At 40.9% G+C, this 19848-nt stretch overlaps 1 protein-coding gene across 1 annotated transcript in view; it reads right to left on the bottom strand.

Annotated features, from left to right (window-relative positions):
- Positions 1 to 19848, bottom strand: part of BICRA (BRD4 interacting chromatin remodeling complex associated protein) — a 62747-nt gene that overhangs the window by 4352 nt on the left and 38547 nt on the right. The window contains exons 2-15 of the mRNA XM_081334960.1: positions 18823 to 18864; positions 16596 to 16641; positions 15770 to 15812; positions 15271 to 15336; positions 12859 to 14862; positions 11545 to 11871; positions 7298 to 8005; positions 6120 to 6474; positions 4737 to 4864; positions 4104 to 4229; positions 2930 to 2994; positions 1689 to 1837; positions 611 to 702; positions 372 to 474 (exon numbers count right to left, since the gene is read on the bottom strand). Of these exons, the coding sequence (XP_081191086.1) occupies positions 372 to 474; positions 611 to 702; positions 1689 to 1837; positions 2930 to 2994; positions 4104 to 4229; positions 4737 to 4864; positions 6120 to 6474; positions 7298 to 8005; positions 11545 to 11871; positions 12859 to 14862; positions 15271 to 15336; positions 15770 to 15812; positions 16596 to 16636 (4207 nt within the window). The 5' untranslated portion in view covers positions 16637 to 16641; positions 18823 to 18864. The remainder of the gene's footprint in view (positions 1 to 371; positions 475 to 610; positions 703 to 1688; positions 1838 to 2929; positions 2995 to 4103; positions 4230 to 4736; positions 4865 to 6119; positions 6475 to 7297; positions 8006 to 11544; positions 11872 to 12858; positions 14863 to 15270; positions 15337 to 15769; positions 15813 to 16595; positions 16642 to 18822; positions 18865 to 19848) is intronic.

The following is a 19848-nucleotide window of genomic DNA, read 5'->3' as shown; positions in this document are numbered from 1 at the left end:
AAAAACTTGCATGCACAAACATAAAATTCCTCTTATGAAATCAATTCCAAATTCAGTCTCCATTCCTTAAGTGAACATGTTTTAATCAGCACTGAAAGTGTAAAATCAAATCTTCATAAGCTAAGAACCCACTTAACTTCTTCCCCATCTGATTCCTTCAAATTATCTGTATTTTGATTCTCTATGCAGAAGTGCTCCTGTTCTGTTAGGAGAGCCAATGGAAATGTAATGGCTTAAAAGCGAACTCTTGGACCTGGAAGTCCTTCGTGTTTTATGGGACAAATAACGTTTTGAAAAAGAGAATGATGGAAGGCAGTACACACTTTCAAAGAAGTAAGATACCCAAAATGCTGAAACAAATGCTTCCTTACCTGGCTTCTCCTTTGCTAGCTGTTTATCGAGAGCTAAGGTAGTTTTTTCTTCCTGTATGAACATCCTGTCAATCATCACCATCTCTGCCGAAGGACTGACTCTCTGCAATAGAAAACAGGATTGGCAAATGCTATAAGAATCACCAATCTGAGCTTCTTAGTAACCCATGCCCCCAAATATGTACATCCCTGGTCATCTTCTACCAGTTCAATGAGGAAAACGAAAAAAAAAATCTTACCCGGGATTCCTCCAAGAGAAGTAACCGATATTTGTTCAGCATGGCTTGTGTACGTTTCAACAGCTGTGTGGACACCATTTCAAATTCTTCATCTACTAGAGAAAAACATACAATGAGAAAGGGAAATGAAGGAGGGAAACTCGTCTTCTCTTGAATGGGAAGTGCAATAAGAAAGCTCTTTGAATTATTTGGAAAATGTGTTTAATTCACTAAGCATGTTGAAAAAGATAACAATTCTATATAGGTGGTCCTTGATTTACAACCATTCATTTAGTGACTGCTTGACGTTACAATGGCACAGAAAAAACAACTGGTCCTCGCATTTATGACCGTTGCAGCATTTCCATGGTCAAATGATCAAAGTTTGAGTGCTTAGCAACTGGCATGTATTTATGACAGCTGCAGCATCCCAGCATTATGTGAATTTCCCAGCCAACAAGCAAAGTCAACAAGAGAAGCAGATTCACTTATCAATCGTGTGATTCACTTAACAACTACAATGATTCAATTAACAACCATGGCAAAAAATGGTTGTAAAATTGGGCACAAGCACCTTACTTGGCAATGGAAATTCTGATCCCAATTGTGGCTGCAACCTGAGGACTACCTTTATGGCAAATGGAGCCCTTTATAACCTCCCTTTCGTCCACCATTCAGTCAAGACGTGAATAGCTATTATATTATGACATTATATGAATAGCTATGTACAGTATAGCAAAAATTGCAGTAACAAGCATTCAAGAGATCAAAAAGCAGAAAACCTCAATGGACTGAAAAAGAGGACGGCTTCTTCTTTATTCCCTTCAGTCACTGGATTTGGAAAGCAATCATATCTTTATAATCACTGGCCATTCTACACAGCTAAATGACTGTATCATACAGTACATGATAATTATCTTCTAAAGTGAGGAAACCATACCAGAATGAATGTAAAATATTGAAGCACTTTGGACAGTTAGGGGAAAAAAAGCGCTATTAGGATCGGTAAAAGATTGGGCAACTAAGGCTAAAAAAATATAACAGGTAACTTGATCTTAGTGTATCTGCATCTAATGAGGAAAAGTTCCAAAAAATTCACCTTTCCTATAGTCATGGGGAGAAGGCAGTGTTCCCTGATAGACATGGTAAGGTAGGAGCCTCTGAAAAGCATCTTCAAATGACCGAAATGAAGTTTTGTAATCAGGACGCAAAACTGCTCCTTGGTGTTTATGTAGCTGTTCCAAGAAGCTAAAGGGAACAAGAGAAAACAATGAACACAGAGAATCTATCCCTATATTGTAACAAAGACAGGTAACAATTATTTCATCCTGCTGAAATCTGTAGTAAGCTATAGGAAGCTGGCTGCAAAATAAAACAAGTTTCATTTTTTTTTATATTGCAATGTGTGCTGGATTCCTTTGCTAATCTACAAGAGGTAAGAAATTATTCTACTTTCTATGTAATATATCCTGATACGAACATGGAGTTTGGAAAAACAACAACCATATACTACTGTTTGCCAACACGTTTTTGCTATCTCCTATATCTGGTTCCTGGTACCACAAGCTGCTTCTAGGATGAACCTAAGTTAAGATAAAGACCTTTACCATTGTCAATTGTTCAACTGGTTCGCTCAAATAACATCCTTAAGGTTCTAGATGCAATTGTTATGTTATACCAGTAGTCCTCAACTTATCATTTAGCAACCATTCTAAGTTACGACTGCACTGAAAAAAGTGACTTATGACTAATCCTCAATCTTAAACTGTCACAGAGTTCCCCTGGTGTGATCAAAATTTGATTGAAAACATGCTTCATGTAATGACTGCGGCAAAAAAGGTCATGAAATCAGGCATGACTTACTGGCTGCCTAGCTTAACAATGGAAGTTCTGGTCACAATTGTGGTTCCAAATTTAGGACTACCTGTATAGCAATTAATAACTTAGTAAATAATAATTTAATAAGGCAGAAAAAGTAAGAGACATGCATACAGCTGCACATAGGTGAGTGAGAAAAAGATATACAGTCTGCTGTTTCGGCAAACAGCTTTACCTTGCCTGTATATATTTTTCTCAAAAAAAAATATGAATTAAGTTAGAGCAAGAGATCATCATTCAGAAAACTTTGGATGACCATTTTAATTATGTACTGCTGACATACCCACCGACTTTTGATCCACTATCTTATAATAGCTAAATATACTTCATTTTTCCATGCAACCAGCTAAAGAAATTGGCATGCCTGATCTGTGGGAAATGCCCAGTGCTTGGTTATCTTTTTTTACTGTTGTGCTTTTTTCTGTGCTACCTGTTTGTTGGATTGTTCCAGTTTAGACTTACCAGGCTTCCTTGCTCGGTTGTAGCATCGGGGGTGCTTTTTTCAGGCTTCCAAGCTTGCTCTCATACTGGCAAGGAAAGAAAATGTAAGAACAAAGAGGCCGTTAGGTGGAGTTCCGAATAAAGCACAATCCAGCATATCGAGGAAACTGGTTCAAGACGAATTCCAGTTAATAAAATGACAAATATACAGGCGGTCCTCCTTTAACAATATTCACTGGTTGTAAAGCTTGGTGTCACATGATCGAATTGCAAACTAGAGCTGCCTGATGGGAACATGTCAGGTGAATCCAGATTACTTTGTTGAGACATGTGCTTCTGATTGGTTTCTACAGCCAGTGTAAAATACTGGTTCTGATTGGAAAACCCACTAATAGTTTTCTTCTTTGTATATACCAGGGGTAGGCAACCTTGCCTCTTTTAGGACTCGTGGACTTCAACTCCCAGAATTCCTGACCTGGCTCAGGAATTCTGGGAGTTGAAGTCCACGAGTCATAAAAGAGCCCAGGTTGCCTACCCCTGGTATATACCAACAATCCCTGAAACCTCCCTTCCCTCCTTTTTACAGAGGACTGTGGTTATATTTTTTTTAAAATTGTGTTAGAAATTGTTCTACTTTACTCAATGCTTTTAATAAATATGGTTTGTATATGCCATGAAAGCTTATGCTGTATTAAATCAGTTAGTTAAAGCTGCCATTATTCTTTTGAAATTTGTCACAATGGACTAACATAGCTGTTTTTGAAATTAAATTTAACATTTGCTTTTTGTATTTCTTTATTGCTTTAAGTGATTGGTTTCCATTTTGAAAGCTTTCTGGGGAATGCTGGGATTAAAATATTCCCAATAATAAGAATACATATAAAACATTTATGTGCTGTGTACACTATACCTCTTAATTCAATATAGGAACAAATATAGTGCTGTTTTCAGACATTGTACCAAATTTTTAAAAAACCCTTTGTAAGATCCGATCTGTACACATTCTGGTAGAAAGAAGTTCCCCGAGGATGGGTTCCAGCATGAATCCAAAAGCTTGGAAGAACAAACCTCTGGTTCCGGTGACTGACATAGATTGGATCCTGCAATATTATCCTGGACCCGTATATTGCCTTCGTTTGTGGGGGGGGGGAACACTTTATCAAGTAATTCTACAATAAGCAAAACAGATTCTCACCTGCTGCTGAATTTGAGTTGGTGCTGAAGACATGACTTGTGACAAGCCTTTTCCAACTACTTGGAGTTGCAGCTGCCCTTTCCCAAGATTCAGGCCTGATGCAGAGCTAATGACTCCAGGCTTGGCCTGACAAAAAAACCCACAAGAAAGCAGCTTTATAGCAAATGGATTAAAAGGAAGGAGTTAAAAACAAACACATGTAGACCTTATTTAATGGCTCCCTTGTTTAGCAACTGTTCTACAACGGTGTTGACAAAGTAATTTTATGACCGGTCCTAGCAGTTATGACTGTCTCAAGTGTCCCTGCAGTCACATGATCAACATTCTGGCACTTAAAACTATTTAAAACCTTCAAGGCCTAGATGCATACGTAGCTTTAATGTTTAGATAACTATAGTCACTGACAACATTCATTACTATCTTAAAGTCATTAGTGCCTAGCATTGTCTAGTGCAGAGGTAGGCAACCTCTGAGCCAGATGTGCTGGTTCAGGAATTCTGGGAGTTGAAGTCCACGAGTCACAAAAGAGCCAAGGTTGCCTACCCCTGGTCTAGTGCTAAAACCTAATGTTCAACAATAATAGCAAAGATGAATGTTTTTGCAAAAATGGGTGGCCAGTTATAACAAACCCACCTGAACTGACTGTTGTACAGCTTGAGGAACAGTGGGCTTTCCTTGCCCGGAAGTTGCTTTCCCTCCAGAAATAGTTGTGGAGCTGCTGGAAAATGTTTTGCTCTCGGCAGGAACCGCTGCAGCAATTGCTGGAGAAATATGGTAGAGGAACAGACACACACATACACAAGATTTTAGAATGAGGTATGGAAACACTGTCCTCTTGGGTTTTTTAAGGGCTAATAGCCTAGATCCTACATAATTCTGGAAACAGATAATTTAAATGGGACCAGAAGCAGATTTATTCGCATCTGCTCATGACAAAATATATGGGACCTGCTTGGCACTTTCTTCTACTGGAAATTTAAATTATATGGGAAGGGATACAACTATGTAAAATTCACTCTCCAGCCAATCTTCACCTCAAAGTTCAGAGAGCATTATACGATCTCAAGATGTAAGGTTTTCGACTGACATGAATCCTATGCCAAAAAGAAGGCTGAAATCCTGTTGGCCCTTTCTAATCATTGATCTATCGCTCTTATGAAAAACAAAACCTGTGCAGCTTCAGTCTAGTGTTCTCATGGTATGGTTGAGGAATATAAACTTGGGGTGGGTTTGTACATTTGTACTAGATCAGGGGTCTTCAAACTTGGCCCTTTTATGACTTGTGGACTTCAACTCCCAGAATTCCTCAGCCAGCGTGCCTGGCTGAGGAATTTTGGGAGTTGAAGTCCACAAGTCATAAAAGGGCCAAGTTTGAAGACCCCTGTACTAGATAGACCGACCTTGACTTAAAGCAGTTTAACAAGATTCAAAGTTACAACGATACTGAGAAAAGTGACCTATGACTGTTTTTCATACTCATGACTATCGCTGCTTCCCCATGGTTATGTAATCAAAATTCAGGCGCTTGGCAACTGACTCATATTTGACAGTTGCAGTGTCCCAAGTGTCCCCTTTTGCAACTTTTTGACAGGCAAAGTCAATGGGGAAGCCAGATTCATCTAACAACCATGTGACTAACTTAAAACTGCAGTGATTCACTTAACAACTGTGGCAAGAAAGATCGTAAAATGGGGCAAAACTCACTCAACAACTGTGTCGCTTAGTAACATAAATTTTGGGCTCAATTGTGGTTGTAAGTTGAGGTCTACGTGTACAACCACACTGTTATAGAAAAGGACGAGGCAGAAAAAAGGAATCGTTGTCCCTCACCCCATTCCTCTCAAAAGGTACATGGGGATACAACTATTAGAGTGGCTGCAGATGGGAAGGAATCTCCTTCAATTCTCACAACAAACATAAATATGAATAGACAAGTCAAAAGCAACAGTCAAAGGGAAATGATTCCCTTCCCTAAATTAAAGGACAAGAAGACGTAGAATGCTGTGATCAACTTACATACTGATGCTGACTTGACCAACACGGGAGTTTGTTGCTGAAGAACCGCTGTACACTGTGCAGGTTGTTGTTGTCCTCCTCCTCCTCCTCCACTTGTTGTTCCTCTTGGTACTTGCGCCTTTTCAAGCCCAGGAGCTGCTTTGCTTGAACCTGTACTGGAAGACTGAATGGTTGTGGGGACAGGTGTATGGCCATGAACTGCTGGTGCCTGAGCTGGAGTTGTCGTCATTGTGACCTGCTGTCCTTGGCTGCTAACCAACACCGAAGAGGACTGGCTGCTAAACTGGCTCAGGGCGGGTGGTGCCTGGCTAGTGGACGTTGACTGCTTTGTTTGCAGGATAATTCCCTGGGGTACCTGTGCGAGATACAAAGGTAGACAATGAAAAATGAAACCCAAAAGTTATATGCGAAGGATTGGAAAACACACATTCCTTTTGGATTTATCAGAACAAACCCCGAGCACCTGGGAATGTGGAAAGTAATGTTTTCTGAGCATGTAGATTTTCATGGATCACTCAAAAACTATAATACTCACCAACACCTATGGGAAAATGGGTTAAAGTTTCTGGTTAAATCATAGGAAATAGATATTATTCTAGACACTAACTCAAAGATCAGTTTGGTGGTTATAGATAAAAGATTCTGTGTATCACATACAGGACAGCCAGTTTGGTGTAGTTTAGTGAAGGCCTTGGCTAGGTAGCAGGAGACCGTGGGTTCTAGTCCTGCCTCAGGCAGCCAGCCAGGTGACTGTGGGCCAGTCATTCTCTCTCAACTCTGGGAAAAAGGTAATGGCAAACTATTTCTGAAAATACTGCCAAGAAAACTAGAGGGACAAGTCCAGGCAGTCTCCAGAAATCAATATTGATTTGAAGGCATCAAAGACAACAAACAGAAAAGCCACCTTTGCCCCCACCATTTACGATGCTCGACACAAGTCTCTCTCAAACAGAAATTTTGCTTTCTCCTGTTTAACTGGTGGAGCAATCCAAGATGAGAACTGACTTTGGATTTTGTTTAAGTCCTTCCTTGAGGCAAGAGTCAGTATGCACAAGCAGCAGCAACACTGACTATTTAGATTCCACAGGTTCTGTCCTATTAAACAGAGTTTGAAAATCCAACATGCTTAAAATAGAGCAAGCTACATTTCAACATGAGGTGTCACATGACTACCATACCTGCTGAAATCGATCCATTAACTGTTTCTGCTGAGGAACCGGAGCGGGAATGGTGGAGAAAGCCTGGAACTGATTGGAAACCATCTGAAAGCTCCTCTGCTGTTCGGGGGTCAGGTGAAGGGTCTGGGTTGGGGTGGGTGGCTTGATAGGGCCTTGGGCGGGGAACTGTAGCTGGAAATGGGGGGAATGACTATGCGGCACTTCAGAAGAAGCCTGGATCTGGGCTTGCAACCGTCCCTGCCCCTGAGCCTCAGGCTGGGGCTGGAGTTGAGGGGCAAGCTGAACCTGCAATGGCAGGTGCGGAGGGGTCGCCAGCTGAGGCTGTCCCTCCGGCTGGGCTTGTGGGGCTTGAAACGGTACCTGAGGCTGTGAGGGAGGCCGTAGGGGGTGCTGGCTGGAACCGTGAGGGGAGGAAGCAATCTGATTCTGGATCACATATAAGTTCTGCATCTGAGTTTGAGGGGTGCAAGATCGCGACAGGGGTTCAGAAGGCGGCCTGGATAAAGTCTGGGGCTGGGAAGGGGGTCTTGAGTGAGGCCGGGAAGGGGGCCGGGAAAGGGGCTGAGGCTGGGATGGAGGACGGGACTGGTGTGGAGACTGGATCTGGGAAAGGTGAGCGGGCTGGAGCTGGGGGCTTTCCCCCAGCGAGGGATGAGGTAGTGAGTGGGATGGGGAGGCTCCAGGAAGCTTCTGCTGCCCTGAAGGCAACTGAAAGAGAGGAAGGAAAAGGAAGAAATACAGGTAAATGGGCGATAAGTCTTGGGTCATGATACAGCACTCTGGAGTAGCTGGGTACCAGAATGCAATAGCAGCAGTCAAGATTTTGCAAATCTCAAACTCACAATTGTCGACTTATGAAAAAAAAAAACTTTATGAAAAACTTTATGGGAAAAAAAAACTTTTTATTAAATAAAAGCCATTCCCCCACCCCACCCCTTATTTCATCCCTAGTTCATTCTGGAAGAGATCCTGTGCCACGAAGGGAAGATTTCAAAGGTAGAATACAAAACATTCGTGCTGTACCACAAAGAATACTTTTAGACACCAGCAAATTTTCTTTCAATATGTTGCTTTAAAAGACGTGCCTTTTAAAATTAGGTTGGTGAAAATACGTCAGTATTGAAATAAAATTAAAGTCACCAGGTCTTTGAAGGAACACAAGTTAAAACTTTTTAAAAACTCTCTGCTTTTCCCTCCTTACAGGATTTAAGCAGAAATTTAAGTCCAAAATATTACACTAGAAGTGGACAGCAGCAGAGCTGCTGAACTGGATTATTACATGCCAGCAAGTTTTGAAGGATTTTGTTTGTTTGCTATTTGATACAGGAGAAGGTCTTGTAGTCCTATGCAAAATACTTTGCTACCCTATCCATCTTTCCTGTTCTTCCCAGATGCTATTGAATCAGTCTAATATTAGATAGATAGTCCTCAACTTAGGACCACAATTAAGCTGAAAATTTCTGCTGCTAAGGGAGACAGTTGTTAAATGAGTTTTGCCTCATTTTATGACCTTTCTTACCACAGTTATCAAGTGAATCACTGCAGTTGTTAAGTTAATAGCATGGTTAAGTGAATCTGGCTCCCCCATTGACTTTGCTTGTCAGAAGGTTGCAAAAGGTGATCACATGATCCCAGGACATTGAAACTGTCATAAAGACGAGTCAGTTGCCAAGCATCTGAATTTTGATCACATGACCACGGGGATGCTGCAACAGCTGTGTGAAAAACGGTCAGAAGTCACTTTTTTCCAGTGGCACTGTAACTTCAAAAGGTCCCTAAATGAACTGGTGGAAGTTGAGGACTACCTGTATATCTTCACTTCCTATTGTTATAACCTTGTTTTCATACCATTTTCTGTAATCTATTTTCATGTCAAGAAGCAGTCTCAAACCATTCTTTGGACATCAGCTACGCCACCCTTTTACACCAGGAAGGCACAAGATTTTAAGGATGTGGCAAACATTGCAATACTTTAAAACATACGGACTACTATACACGCTGACATTAAGAAAGTCACGTTCGCAAGTCACACCTCTTTAAAATATACAAAACAAATAGAGATGCAGGTTTTGGTCAAGGAGAAAAGAACCACGAGCGCAAGGCAGGGAAGACAGGAGAAAAGCAACAAAAGGTGGTAGCAGCAGCAGCAGGTGCACCGCTACCACCAACTCCCAGGGTTAGTTGGAACCAAAAAAGAAGCAAGCAAGAGCAGCAACAAGGAAAAAGACAAAACAGTGAAGGCCACGGAGATCCAGGAAGGGCAAAGGCAGTTTTTAGCACACTTGGCCCACCAATCAGAGGCTGGGATATTTGCCTATTTCGGGACAATGGGAACATTCTCCGAACTCTGGGCAGACACACACATGGCTCACCTTATCATTTACAGCTGCCAGGCTTTCTATTAAGAGAGATTAAGCTACCTTCTTATCTTGGAACATTTTGGAACTTATATTCTTTTACAGATATCCGGAATGTTTACAATATAAAATGTCATGTATCTTGGCTATCCAGGACTGCATATCATTACAGTTAGTCCTCGACTGCAATGAGCCCAAAATGTATGTTGCTAAGCAAGGCAATTGTTCGGGGAATTTTGCCTCCTTTTATGACCTTTCTAGCCACAGCTGTTAAGTGAATCGTTGCAGTTGTTAGGTTAGCAACCTGGTTGTTAAGTGAATCTGGCTTCCCCATTAATTTTGCTTGTCAGAAGGTCGCAAAAGCTATTCACGTGACCCCAGGGTTGCAATGGGTCATAAATATGAACCAGTTGTCAAGCATCCAAATTTTGATTGCATGACCACAGGGATGCTGCAATGGCTGTAAAGTGTGAAAAACGGTTCTAAGCCACTTTTTTCAGTACCGTTGTAACTTTGAACGGTCATTAAACAAACTGTTGTAAGTCAAGGACTACCTGTATCTACTAGGGCTGTACAAAGCATCAGATCTGATTTCAAAAGAGCGCTTTTGAGTGGAGAGAAATGTGAATGCACGCTCCGTTGGCAACTCTTTAAAGCAGCCACACCTGTTTCCACGGCTGCAGCAAAACCTTCCCTACAGCAGCTGCACGATCCAAGAAACAGACCCTTTTAACGAATTGCTAATGAGTGCCACACTGACATTTGCGCATTCCAAAGCCCCTTTTCAGAATCCAAAGAACTGTGCAGTGCTACTCTTTGCTGTGAACTTAATCCAGACATGTCAAACTCGTGATGTCACATGACATCGCGCAACATATCGGGACGGTTTTGCTATTGCCGGCAATGGGGTGGGCGCACCTTCTGGATGACACATCTGGCCCGTGGGCCGGCAGTTTGACACCCCTGACTTAATCCCCTGACTTAATCTGATCTTGTTTTATTATTCGAAGTTTGTAGGATTTGCAGTGTATACTTATGAAGCCCTGCAGTCCCACTCATATCTACTTAGAAGAAATCCTGTTCAACTAAGCAGGTACAACCTAAAAAGACATGCTGATAGATACAAAATGATACCCTCAAACTTCAGATTTCTGGGTAAGTGTCAATTTCTTTTACTTTTAAAAAGAGAATTGGAACTAATCTGTTTTTTTTCCTTCTATTTTTATAGTCACTTCAAAACAAACATGGTTGCTATTTCCATATTCTTTTATCTATTTTGACTCTCTCTGAAAATAAAGATTTGCTTCATGGAACTACAGCAACCCCAAGGAAATAAAATAGTGCAGGAAGAAGTGAATGTTTACTTGTTTTGTTTCCTCTAGTTCTTTGAAATAATGTTCGGGCATGAAAGAATTTACCATTTTCAGTCAATTATTTTCAGTGTAGGAAAAATGCTTCTATTTTTGATTGTACATCTATTGCTAGGGGCATTATAAACTTAGATCAGGAGGAGATAATCTTATATTTAAACAGAAATATTTATCCTGGTTGCTAGCCAGAAGGCCACTAACTGCTCTAATGATAATTTCCCCCTTTGTATTATTCATACTATTTCCACAAGGGGGAGACTTCTATTGCAATGCAAGAAATCACGTAACCACCAACACCCAAGCCTTTGTTTTGAAGTGTGGGAGAATACAAACCTAGATGAGAAGCTAATATTTCCCTCCGTCTCATTCATTCTCTATGTTCTGCACTGAGAATGTGCAGGGCAAAGCAAGTAGTGAAGGGAAAATTAAGAAGGGCAGACATGTTAGACAAGAGGAAGTAAGGCAGGAGAACAGGCCAAAGCAGGGCAACGTTACGGATTTGCAAACAGGTAAGGTCTACCTGGCAAGCCAGTGCCTGCTGGGAAGGGCCAGTCGAGAACTGTGGTACTTTGGAATCCACCGGGAGCAGGTTGTGGTTCTGGTTCAGCTCTCGACTGGCAGGCGGCTGCAGGGCTGTGCCTACACTGCTGCTGACTATCACCGAGGCTGGGACACTGCTTGTGGGGTTGAGTGCAGTGGTGGCTATGCTGTAGATGGGCAGAGGCATTGGCAGATGGGGAGGTACGGTAGACTCATTCATACTGCTCTCCTGCTGCATTTTCAGAGCTGGCGAATAAAATTGCTGCTGCTGCTGCTGCTGCTGCTTCTGTTGCTGGCTCTGATCCTTCTGTAATCCAAGAGATTTAGCATGGACCATCTTCACATTATTTGCCCACCTTTTGCAACGCTGGTTATTGTTTAGATTCACATGTAAAATTTTACTGAACTGAAAAAAACTTTAGTAAATTAGTACTCTCCTCTCCTGCTTTCCCCGTGATTACAAAAATCAAGCTTATGTAGGAAGTCGTAGCCTGAAACTGTACTCTGCATAATTTTGTCACCAAAAATCCTTTGGTGATGTACAAAGCTCATAATTAATGGAAGCTACACAATCTACAGTATATTCACATTCAAATCAGGCTCTGGCCCTTTAAGGAATGCAGTTTCTAATCATAAAGTGATCGGAAAAGCAAACACATCCAGCCCATTCTGTTTACTTGCTGCGTGTAGATAGCCTCCTGAATTTTGACCCAGATAAACAAGTATCAGTATTACCTGAGAAAAGTCATACCCTCACCCTACTAACTTATTTCCCTATTTAATTATGTCTCATCAAATCAGTGTTGACTCTTATTCTTTGTATGTATGACCATTAAGATATTTGCATTTGTTGATTTAAATCTCATCACCTACTCAGCCTTACTCTGATTCTCAAAAGGCTGAAGATTTGCGGGGGAAGATACGGTTACAAATGACAAGCTGTCAGAAGAAGTGCTAAGTCTCTGGGGCAAAGTCAAAGAAATGAAGTTTGCATTTCAAGATTTGGGAATAGGAAAAAAGAAGCAACACAGAATATAAAAGCTGCTATATTTTTGTTAATGGAAAGCTGGCCACTGCTCTTCACTTTTATCAATTCACCTTCAAATATTTATCTTGAAGACGAGAAAGTTTCAAAATTAAAGTAATTCAAAGGCTCTGAGTTGTCACGGCCAAAATCTTTCTTGACTCTTTCTCCGCTCAGGTTGGGCTAGTCAATCGGAGCACCCTTCAAGAGACAGAACACACTAATCAAAGGATCAGGAATAGCTGTTGTGCCAAGAATTATTCAACTTACCTGCTGTAGAAACATCTGCATGGAATCCTGGGAGATTACAGTTCCAGCAGCTGTCTGGCCCAAAATAATCTTTTCAGGACTTGATGCCACCAGGTTAGGGCTGGACTGGGAAGTCACAGGTATTTGTGCTTGTTGCTGAGGTGGTGATGTTTGCTGCTGAACGTTCAGTTGTAGCTGAGAAGGAGCAGAGGGCAGAGAGGTGGACTGGACAGTGAGCATATTGGCTTGGTCACCTGGTAGGAGGTTGGCGCTGGGGGTTGACTGTGGCTGAATAAGACCAGGGCTCTGGCTGGTGGCGTTAGGGGGTGCTTGTATGGTCATGGTTTGGTTGAGGCTCTCAGTAGCATTTAACATAGCCACTGGGTTAGGCAGAGTGACACCTTGGATAACAGTCTGACCGCTCTGACTGATGGCACCACTGGTCAGTGAGGCCGCAACAGTGGGCTGGCTTTGAGTTGTCAGGCTACCAGCAAGAGATACAGGCATCTGGAAGAGAGTCGGTTGGCCCACCTGCCCTGGTTGCAACTGAATAGGTGCAGAAAGAATGTGAGCCGTTCCATGGGCATTCTGGGAGGTGAGTACTTGTCCCAAATTGAGCTGGCTTGCCAGATTCTGATTGGTGAGAATTTGGGCAGGCAGTGCTTGATTGGTTATTAGCTGCCCACCTGGGCCTTGGCTGGTGATGATGTGAGTTTGCCCACTAGGATGTGAGGTTGTCAGAATCTGACCACCCATGTTAGCCTGTAATGCCGAGAGCTGCTGAGGGATCTGAACTGTCGATGTTCCAGTGAGTTGGCCTGGGAGAAGGAACTGATTCTGACCCTGTAACATGGCTTGAGGGACGTGCTGTGCTGGGATAACAATGCTGCTGCCTTGATTAAGCAGATGAACACTCATTGGCTTGTTCAGAGTTTGTTGCTGTGGTGGCGGCTGCTTGAACATGTTGGCAGGCAGCCCCGGCTGGAAGCCAGAAAGCACCACGTTCTGTCCTGCTTTGCCTGCCATGAAAGTTAAGTTCTGCTGCGTTTTCTGTTGCTGGAGAGCAGCCTCGTTTTGGAGGGTCAGCGTGGTGTTGTTGGGGCCAAATGGTTTGGGGGTAATCTGGTACAACTTCTGCTGAAGGACCCCTGCCGGTTTGGGTTGAATTGGCGTGGGGGTCCGGTGAATGATGACATTTTGGGCTTGAACAAGTGGGCTGCTCAAGTTCGATGTGACCGTGAGTGGTTGGGAACCCTGAGCAGCTGATACGCTTCCAAACATCGAGCTTCCATTCAGAGTGGTAGTGGCCGCTGCCGGGAGGTTTTTCTGGATCACAAGACCGGCATTCTGTGGGGATACGCCAGCAGAGGCCAGGGTGACCTGTTGTTGTTCTGGTGCTGTCTGAGTAATATAACTCCCTACGGGCATAGTGGCCACTTGGGAAGGCTGAACTTGCTTAGCAATGATCTGTTGAGCAGGCTGGTTAATTGCCATTACTTGCTGGCCAACTACTTGAATCTGCCCGATGCCCAGTGCCCCGCTCGGGCTCCCATTGGGCAACCCTTGAAGGTTGGAAATCGGCTGGATGGTGACATTTCCTAAGCCGACTTGTTGAAGAAAAGGCTGCACGCTGATGGCTTTGTTGACAACATCAGCCCCGACAGACTGCTGCACCAGCGCTTGATGAGTTAGGACAGCAGGTTGCTGTAGTCCAATGAGGTCAGCCCCACCGGAAAAAATCTGTGGGGTACCATCCGAGGCAGTGTGGACCACTGGTTGGAGCGTAGGGAGCTGAAAAGAACCCAGATCCAGTTCTGCCTCTGCTTCCAGAGTTTGCTCGGTGATGTTTGCCTCCTGCAAACTCTGTTGGAGGATATCACATGGTTGATCTGAATTCTGCAGGTTGGCTCCACCTCCTGAAGGCGAGCCCAGAATGTCATCTTCCAAAAAGTCTAAATCAACACTTGTTGTGGGTTGGCTTTGCTCAGCGTTCAAATGATTGCCAGAGGTTTCTTGCACATGCAGCTAGTGACAAGTGAAAATGAAAGCACGGTGAGAGCAAAATAAACACTAATAGAACAGAATTTGTGGATCTTTCTATGTTCTGTAGCTTTATGTTTTTTTTAGTGTATAAGTAACAATTCTATTACTCCAGAATTAGCTATAGAAACGGAGAAAGCTTTTTCCAGAAACGTGTTTTTCAATGAAGATCAGAAGTGAGGCATCGTATTATTTACTGTCTTTCTGCAATTACATTGTACCAGATTTAGAAAAGTCTAATTGTGATACCAGCATATCTTGTGCTGAAATTCAACGTATTTTTTGCTATTGTGCCTATTAATATTTTGAACTGTGCATCATTTACAAGGAAAGGGGTTGGGATTTCTAAAGAAATATGATCTATACTTTTAAAATGAGGTGAAAAATACATACCCCAGCACCCTCAAAGAAGGCACTGGCTGCATCTCCCGTGTTGTCCAAGAGATCATCGCTGTCAATCTGTTATTAAAATAAAAATAACTGTTATTGTATGTAAAGTTAAAGCTGACAGTATTTGAGGAATTGGACTATCAATGAAAAGAGAGGAAACTTTATCTGGATAAGATAATGTTTTAATTCCCTCAGTGGCTAGGTTTCTTTCCTGAAGCTATGCCCATATTTCCCTTATGAGGTGAAATTATCTGCCTCTTCGCTTTTTAGTCAGGAAATAAATAGTTTATCCTCCTGCATAGTAATTTTCCACCATTCAAAGTTTCTGGAGAAAATGACTTGGAGAAAAGTCTGTTCAGGCCAGTAGTCCTAAGATTGGCACCATCTCAATTTTCTGCATCACTTTTCTTTTTGAAGGCGTATGAGCCAAGGGTAATTACTGCATAGAAGTATTTGTTAATTTAACATTTAATTTCATTTAAAATGAAGAATAAAACCTTACCTTTTCAGATCCATGTAAAAAATCATTCAAGGCCTGAGGATCACTGGAAAAATAGTTGAGATAAATTTGTTTAACGATGACTAGAAGAATTTAATTTTATCTATTGCCTTCATAGCTTACATTAGTGTGCAACACTGATTTATTGGTATTCTGGCACAATATTATACTTACTATATAGAAACACAAAGTTATATGTATAGGTAAGATAAAAGGACACACATAAACACATATAAAAAATTAATCTCAATTTTTGTTAGTTAGAGTGATTTCTTGGTTTCTCTATTACTTTGGACCACAAAAACATTTGATTCCATTTATTTAGGATTTTACTTCTTAAACCATTGTTTATTTACATGAAACAGATAATATAAAATATTGTTCTAAAATATAATAACTAAGTTATTCCTCTTTGACCTGTTATATAAAACATTCCTCAATGTTTGTACATCCGAATAATTCTCAGCATTCCAAAGCTAGCTTGTTAGAAATTCTGGCATATATAAAGAATACCAAGTTGGGGAAAGCTAGTCTACTATTTTTCTGTATGACTATCCAGCTGTCATTACAGACACAATTAAAAAGCTTCTGGTTCTATTCTCACCTCCAAAAAGCTTAAGAAAAAGCCAAGTGGCATTCAGCCAAATTTCACTTGGAATAGAAACTAGTGGTCACATAGGAGACATTCCAAGTTTATATACCAAGCATGAATGAAAAAATATTTGGTCGACATTTGTGAAAATTAACAGAAATCTCCAACAAAATGCTTTTGTAGAACAAGAGTATAAAAGAAAATATTGTATAAATCATGTCAAGAGCAAATACTTACCAAATTACATCTAGCAAGCATCGTCCATCTTCATCATCCATGTCAACTGAAATGAGATATTGGAGTCCACATTTAAAACGGTAAGATACCATATACAGGTAGTCTTCAAACAGTTCATTTAGTAACTGTTCAAAGTTACAACGACACTGAAAAAAGCTACTTATGACCATTTTTCACACATTTTTTTGCAGCATCCCCATGGTCACATGATCCCCTTTTGTGATCTGACCAGCAAGTAAATGGGGAAGCCAGATTCGCTTAACAACTGGATTACTAACTTATCAACTGCAGTGATTCACGTAACAACGATGGCAAGAAAAGTGGGAAAAGGGGGAAAAAATCACTTAATAACTGTCTCCCTTAGCAACATAGATTTTGGGCTCAATTGTGGTCATAAGTTGAGGACTACCTATAGCATGTAAGATGCTAGTTCAAACTATTATAGCAAGCTTCTATCCACAAAAGCTTCTACATGCATTTCTATAATTTAAACTATGCTAGTTCCAGGGTTTGGGGCAAGTCACCCTCATTAATACTTTGATTAACCTGAAAGAATTTAGGACTTTGAATTAATTTCAGTTTTGCTTCTATCAGTTTTAAGTACTCAGTGCATATTAAAAATGACAGTTGTTGAGAATTGTGGTACTTGGCCAATTTTGCAATCAGACATATGCTACAACTAATCATTTTTTGAAACTGGTAATGCATCCATCCAAAAATAAGAATCGTGTCTTTTTTTCTTTGGTGATAATCTAACTATATTTTATTATAAAAATACAGTATTATCACCAAAGATTTCTAGGGAAAGACATTTTTCATAAATTTATTTCTTGTTTGGCAAAGATACTATAGTGTTTTATAAATGCTTAAGACAAAAGCAGTATAAAAATATTCCCCATGCCCAATCCAAAGCAGCTCATATTAAGAACTTTCAATTTAAAAATCATTCCAAAATCAGAAAAAACAGCAACCAAACAGATCAATCATTAGAACTTGTTTAACATCCTAGCTCAAATGTCTCGTGACAATATTAGGTATGTTGCCTTGAGTTGACCAAATATGTAAATATATAAAAGGGAAAGGTGGGATAAAATAATATCTGGACAATACCAATTGAATTCATGCCAAGAAAACAACAGAAAAAAATCAGCAACTGTGAAAGAAAGTTCTTATTCTGGGGAAGTAAAGCATTCATTTAAAAACACTTGTTTTAAACATGTTTAATTATCTTCTATAATCTACAGAAAGAATTGCTCAAAGTTCACAATGCTTCTGAAATATTGAAACAAAATGGATACTTAGTAAGATATAACAACTTGCTAGGTGTAGCTATTCAAGGTTCGTAATCAAAGTTTTGAAAGCACACGTTATTGTCTTGGATATATACTCAAGTTTTAAAACTAAAATGTGAATTGGATTCAAGAAGTTTGGTCAATCATAAGTGCATATCAAAATGCAGATAAACACACTATCAATGTTAATCTTAACTAGTACAGCCTGTTTTAATATTCTAATCAAGGAATAGAAAGAGATACACAACATATACATCCAGTGCGAGTGATATAGCATTTGTTGGACTTCATTCAAAACTATGCACAGAAGAATGCTTCAACTTGCAGGCCACACAAAGTGAGTGATGCCAAGTGCAATTTTCTGACACACACCTCCACTTTATCACTACAGAAAACACATTTCCTTGACATTTGAGTTTTGTCTGAAAGACAAGTATCCTCATTACTACTTGGTATAAATCAGGCTGGCACAATACATGGCCCATCAAGAGGCCTTGTGTAGCCTGCCAGCATTTTTTTTATAAGTCAATAAATTCACTGCTGCCGCTGCCACCTTAAAGACATTCTGCTGATTCTCTCCAAGTCTTTAGCCTCACTACCAGGTTGCCAAACAGCTGACCAGAGCCCCAAGTATTACTTTGTGGGTTCATGATTAATGTATCAGTGTCGCCCTTTCCCCAGTCCAAGTTGTGAAAGCTTAGTGTACGTTGTTTCTATTCCTTCTAGAATTCTTGAACCAGTTGTCTTGAAATAGTGTATCTTCCAAGATGGCTGGAATTTTTTTGGCACATTTTCAAAAAATTTAATTTTCAAGCTACTGAATGTTTTGATATCATTAAGTAGCATGATTTTATAGACTGTTTACTGAGATCAATTAAAAAAAATCAGAATGATCAAAATATTCTATTACACTTCCTATCAACAATGGTATTTACCTGAAAAAAAGACTGCTTGACATCCCTGGATGGGATTTGTTTCTGAAAAGACAAATTTGCAAAGATCCATAAAAATAACAACCTGGCAATTGTGTTTATTCATTAGCTGATCAAAAGCATGGGGGAACATCTGCTTAGTAAACCAAGTGGAAGTAGTATAAACAAACTTTAAATGCATTTTGCTTTGAAATCCACTGATTTGCTGGACACAGGAAACAACTTTTTTTTGCTGTGAAGAATGTGACCTGTTTATTGTCTTCTAGAGGAAAAAACCAGTGTTTTTCCACTTGTGTTACACCACAGAACCACTAAGAATGCCTCTAGAATTTAGCACAACAGAGTAATACTCTTCCCCTCCCCATCCTAGAACTGAGAAAAGGACAAGGGGTAAGTCTAGACCAGTGATGGCGAACCTTTTAGAGATCAAGTGCCCAAACTGCAACCTCAAACCCACTTATGTACCGTCATGTGCTGGGTGGGCGTGGCCCATTGGGTGGGCGTGGCTGTGGTGGTAACAGCAGACTGGGTGGGACTAAAAAGTTCAACCAGTCAATTCCAACTTTGCAAGATCTTTTTTTTCCCCCTCAAGAAGTTGAGAATGATTGATTGATTGAACTTTTTTTTTTTGCACACGGCAGTGGAGGCCTAAAGCGAAAAGGTTTTATAAAACCCAGCTGAAGGCCTAGGATTGGGGCAACGGTGCACGTGCCCACAGAGAGGGCACTCGTGCCATAGGTTCGCCACCACGGGTCTAGACTAATGTGTGAACACTCTAGTTGGCTGGAAGTTGAAGTCCACACATCTTGAAGCTGCCAAGGCTAAGAAACCCTGGTCTATAGTCCTTGTGCTGGGCTTCAGAATGCGAACAGCTCAAAGCTCAGTTCAACTTAAAGAGTTCCTGCACCTCTCCAATGGAAGAAAGATCCTTTTGTAGTTGCAATAACGTAAGTTAGATAGCAAGGCGGCCCTAATGCATGAATCCCATGTTGTGAGAATGGCAAAGTATTTTTCAAACCCAAATACTTA

The sequence above is a fragment of the Vipera berus genome, assembly GCF_964194415.1.
Source record: "Vipera berus genome assembly, chromosome: 9".
NCBI lineage: Eukaryota > Metazoa > Chordata > Lepidosauria > Squamata > Viperidae > Vipera > Vipera berus.
Note: the sequence above shows the minus strand (reverse complement) of the source record. Positions and strands in the feature narration are given on the sequence as shown.